We start from the raw sequence: 5,335 nt of genomic DNA, 5'->3' as shown, positions 1-5,335 counted from the left end.
TATATGTATATGTATATGTATATGTATATGTATATGTATATGTATATGTATATGTATTATGTATATGTATAATGGATAAAAATAAAAGAAAAAGGAAGAAAAATAAATAAATAAATGTATTTAATTCTTTTTTTATTTTCTTTTCTTCCTTTTACATAAATAAAAAAAAAAGAACTCCTTTTTTCTATTTACCTCTCCTCTGGTGTATAAGCAGCACAATAAACCATTAAGGGGCCCCTACAGGGGCCCCTACAGGGGCCCCTGTAGGGGCCCCTAAAGGTGTTTCTTATTCTAATTATTTGCCTAAATAACCCTCTATTTGTACGAATAAGGGTTTAGGGTTTAGGGTTTAGAGGCGAAACCCTAAACCCTAGATATTTATTGTCTTACTGTTGTTATTATGTGTTATTCTTTTGTGTCTTTGTCCCCCTTGTTGTGTCTTTATTTATTCATTTATTTGTTTTTCTTCTCCTTTTCTCCTTATTTACCTATAATAGTCTGCATGCGTCTTTTAATTTTTATTAATAAGTATATTATATTTCCTGCTGCTGCTGCACTTCCTAATAGGAAGAAGAAGAACTGCAGCAGCAGCACAACTAATTGCCCTTGAGGTGCCTATACACCTCAGTTGCTGATAAGGAACCTCTAGTGCATGCAGAGACTTATATAATAGCATACAACAAGCAGCAGCAGCAACAACAACAACACCAGCAGGGGCAGCAGCAGCAGCATAAATTGCCACCACACATGCAAGCCTAAGTAGAATAAGAGAGAATAAACAATTAAATTGAATTAAATTAATGGATAAACAAATAAAGACAAGAAAAAAATAAAAGTAAATAAATAAACAAAATAAAGAAGGAAAGAAACGCACACACACACGCACACACGCACACACACACACACACACTGCTGCTTGCGCTGCCGACTCACTCGTATTTGTATGGTAACAGGAGGCTAGTTAGGGGTAAAAGGGACAAAATTATTGTATAATGGCTAAATAATAGAAGACTAAAAAGAAAAGGCGAATAAATATACTTACAGTAATCGTCAATCAACAAGAAGTATCCCTATACCTTCTATTAATAATATACCCACAAGAGGCAAGCGCTGTTGTTGTCTATCTAGTTAATATGAAGGAATATTCCTCTTATAAAGAAAGTAATGAAGGAATCCTTTGCATTCTGAAGAAAACCAAAGTATTTAAAAAGGATTTATTGAAAAAGAATTAAAGAAAGCTAAATATAAATGATGATAACCAACATAGTGCAAGAATATGAATCGGTAGGATTGTTGCGGTGTATCTGCAGGTCAGATCTTGATGTTTGTTCATCATTTTGCGGCGAATCTTCTCCATTTTTGGCCATATTTAAGTGCACTTTTCTGTTTATTAGAGAGTGGTTTCTATTTTAAATATAAAACACAAGAAAAAATCAGTAAAAAGTACCCCTTCCTCAAGGAACATCGGCGCCCCGACCACCGGGCTGTTCTTGTTTTGCTGCCTCCTTCCTGCACATCATTTCTTCTTACGCATAACATCGTATTCTTCGTCTTTTTCTTCTTTTATTGCGTCTTCGTTTGTATATTTTCTTTTCCTTTTAACAGTTCCTTAGCCTTCTTTCCTTCGCGAGCTCGTCGTGTTCTTCTTCAGTCTTCTTCTGTACCACCCTCCTTGCTTACTTGCATTATAAGCTTGGTGGGTATATATAGTTGCTGTTTCTTTGCTATAGGGGATTCTTTATAGCTTATCTTGTGTATATTTCTTTATTTTATTTAACATATCACCCTTTTATACAGGCAAAAAGGATATTTTTCTCCTTCCCCCCCTTCATCTGTGTAAAGTTGAATTACCCACCGGACAGACAACAGCGGACTCATCGCTTCGACCTCCCGAGACACCCCAACAGCAGCAATAGCAGCAACAACAGGAGAATATATATCTTTAGACATTTAACAGCACCAGCAGCAGCAATAAAAACAACAGCAACTGCATCATCATCAGCAGCAGCATCAGCATCAGCATCGAGACCACCATCAGCAGCAGCAACAACAGCAGCAGCAACAGCAGCAGCAGCAGGTGTGTTATAATATAGTTAAGGTAATGTTTGTCTTGGATAAAAATACGATGATGAAGGAAAGAAATGAATATAACTTTGATGTTGTTTATGATCGTCTCCCTCTTAAGACAGAGGATAGCACCGTGCAGCGGTACGTATATCTGCTGCTGCTGCTGCTCCTCCTGCTGCTGCACCGACAGCAGCAACAGCAGTTGCTGCAGTAGAGGCACCAGCAGCAAGAACAAGAACACCAGTTAGAGCAGGAAAAACAGCAGCAGCAGCAGCAGCAGCAGGTTGTAGCTAGCACAGGCAGCAGACGGTCGCCCACCATTGAGTTGCTGTATGTGAAGTAGCAGCAGCAAGAGAGTGTTTTCTTGTGTACCTTTGCTACTGCTGCTGCTGTTGCTATTGCTGCTGCTGCTGTTGCTGCTGTTGCTGCTGTGCTGCAGAGAAAGCCCTCCAAAGGGGCCAACAGCAGCGCCATTAGAGGAGAAAACAAGCAAGGTAAATTTATTTTTTTTTATTCTTTTCTTTAATACCTTAATTGCTGCTATATGCATGCATGCATGCATATAGATTTATTTCCTCTTTTTATATCTTTTTTTCTCCTTTTGTTTGTCTTCTTTTATGTAGGGAATAAAGGAAGAAAAAGGACGAAAAAAAGAAGAAAAAAAAGAAACAAATATACAAGAACCAGAGGGGACAATGATGCTGCAAAAGTAAATCATTCTCTTTTTATTTACTTCCTGCTGCTGTTCCTGCTGCTGCTGTTGCTGCTGGCTGCTGCTGCTGCTGGTGCTGTTCTTTACTTCCTTCTGCTGCTGTTGCTGTTTGCTGCTGTTGTGTGTGTCTTTCCTTTTTCTACCTGCAAGAGTCTTTTGCATGCATATAGATCTTGTCAAACCCTAAACCCTAAACCCTAAACCCTAATTAGTGTTTTTTGCATGCAGATTGGCTGAGCAACACTCAAAGATTGATTACAGTCTACAAGTTATATTAGAAGAAATTGTTTCCTTAAAGGTACAGAAAAAAAGAAAACCCTTTTTTTTATTCCTTTTTATCCTTTTTTATTTCCTTTTTCTTTTTTATCCTTTTTATTTCTTTTTCCTTAATATACAATTATATTTCTTTTCCTTAATGCCCTTTTTATTTCTTTTTCTCTAAACCCTTTTTCTTTTTTCCTCCTTTTTCTTTATTAGGCCTATTTATAGGGGTTCAAACCCTAAGACTTAAGGGTTTAGGGTTTAGGGTTTAGGGTTTAGGGTTTGTGTGTTGTTCAGGCCCAAGCAGCAGAGGAGAAGGATTTGAATGTATTGATGGTGCAATTTATTGTTCTTGTTGTTAAATTATTGACGGAGGCAGCATTTAATAAAGAAAAAGGTGCGACTTATTCCTCCTCCTCCTCTAGGGTTTAGGGTTTAGGGTTTAGGGTTTAGCAATATTTATCAATTTATATTATATATATAAGTAATTTCTCTCTTTTTCCTCCATCATTATTATTATTACAATTATTATTATTATTATTATTACAATTAGGGTTTAGGGTTTAGGGTTTAGGGTTTAGGGTTTAGGGTTTAGGGTGTATGTGTATACAGTGGAGGATATATTACCAATATTATTATGTGAATTTGAACGATTAAAACTTCCATCAAGAAGTCCTCGTCTTTTATCTTCTTTTAATCGTATAAGGCGTGTATGTGGTCAACCTCCATTAACACAGGCAGAGGTAGCAGCAGCAGCAGCAGCAGTACCAAATCCTGCTGCTGCTGCTGCTGCTGTGAATGCTGCAGCAGGTGTTAATGCTCCTACTGCTGCTGCTGCTGCGACTGGAGATAAGAAGGAAAGTGCTAAAGGAGATAGGGACAGGATGTCCCCTGATAGAGATATATCTGCTGCTGCTGCTGCGCATGTTGCTGCTGCAGCAGCAGGTGCAACAGCAATGGATGCAGCTGCAGCAGATGCAGCAGATGCAAATGCAGCAGCAGATGTAGCTGATGCTGCAGCAACCGTTGCAGCAGCAGAAGCAGCAGTTGCAGCAGCAGAGGCAGCAAAAACAAATATAAGAGATGCAGCAGATGCATCTGCAGTAGCAGAGGCAGCAGCAGCAGTAGCTGATGCTGCAGATGCAGCAGCAGCAGCAGATGCTGAAGATGCAGCAGCAGCAGCAGAAGCAGCTCGAGATGTTGTGGATGCAGAAGCAGCAGCCGATGCTGCAGATGCAGCAGCAGAAAAAGCAGCAGCAGCAGCAGATGTTGCAGATGCAGCAGCAGAAGCAGCAGCAGAAGCAGAAGCAGCAGCAGCAGCAGCAGCAGCAGAATCGCAGAAGCAAGCTGCTGCTGCTCCCTCGCGGTTATCTTTGGTGTCTCCATGCAGCAGTGAATCTTCTAAAGACATAAGAAGATCACCATTAAGACCAGACAGCAGCAGCAGCAGCAGCAGCAGCAGCATTGGTCCTGCTGCTGTCGTGGATCCCATGAGGGAGTCTGTCTTTACACCTGGAGAAAGAAGACGAACTGCTACAGCCTTTGGAGATGGTAAGAACTGCAACAGCAGCAGCAACAGCAGCAGCAACAGCAGCAGCAGCAGCAGCAGCAGCAGCAGCAGCAGCTAAACCCTTTATTATATTTTGTCCTTCAGTCCCTTTCTATCCCTTTCTTTATGAATAACATGATCTTCTCCAATGTGTGCATGCATGGATATAAATATATGTGTGTGTGTTTGCTGCTGCTGCTGTTGTTGCTGCTGCTGCTGCTGCTGCTGTTGCTGCTGTTGCTGCTGCTGCTGCTGGTGCTGCAGGTGATTTACCATTATTTCAGCAATTTTTATATGCAGGTATAGCTCCTGCCCCTGATAAATATGTAGGGATAGGAAGACCATTAGATACATCCTTATTAACATTATCCCCTAAGGGAGGAGGTATAATAGAGGCAGATAAGCAGCAGCAGCAGCAGCAGCAGCAGCAAAAACAGCAAGAAAAAAAAGAAAAACAGCAACAATTAGAAGAAATTGAAGAAATGATACTCAAGGAACATCAGCAACAAGAAAACACACAAGAAACAGAACAAGACAATAATAACACCAGCAGCAGCAGCAGCAGCAGCAGCAGCAGCAGCAGCAATAGCAGCAGTAGTAGTAGTAGTAGTAGTAAGCGACTCGATGCTGCTGCTGTTGCTGCTGCTGCTGCTGCTGCAGAAGCAGCAGGTAGTCCTGATAGACTCAGCAGCAACAACAGCAGCAGACATGGGGATGTTTTATCTCCCCAGAGATTCAGTCTGCTG

At 40.6% G+C, this 5,335-nt stretch overlaps 1 protein-coding gene across 1 annotated transcript in view; it reads left to right on the top strand.

Annotated features, from left to right (window-relative positions):
* Positions 1–2,101: 2,101 nt before the first annotated feature.
* Positions 2,102–5,335, top strand: part of EMWEY_00037570 (hypothetical protein, conserved) — a gene marked incomplete at both ends in the record, with an annotated part of 5,313 nt that continues 2,079 nt past the window's right edge. The window contains 5 exons of the mRNA XM_013478644.1: positions 2,102–2,208; positions 2,507–2,561; positions 3,338–3,437; positions 3,653–4,591; positions 4,854–5,335. The exon at positions 4,854–5,335 is cut by the window's right edge and continues 2,079 nt beyond it. Of these exons, the coding sequence (XP_013334098.1) occupies positions 2,102–2,208; positions 2,507–2,561; positions 3,338–3,437; positions 3,653–4,591; positions 4,854–5,335 (1,683 nt within the window). The remainder of the gene's footprint in view (positions 2,209–2,506; positions 2,562–3,337; positions 3,438–3,652; positions 4,592–4,853) is intronic.

This window comes from Eimeria maxima, genomic scaffold (assembly GCF_000499605.1).
Source record: "Eimeria maxima Weybridge genomic scaffold, Emw_scaff564, whole genome shotgun sequence".
Lineage (NCBI taxonomy): Eukaryota > Apicomplexa > Conoidasida > Eucoccidiorida > Eimeriidae > Eimeria > Eimeria maxima.
The sequence above is the reverse complement of the archived record's forward strand: the minus strand, read 5'-3'. Positions and strand labels throughout refer to the sequence as shown.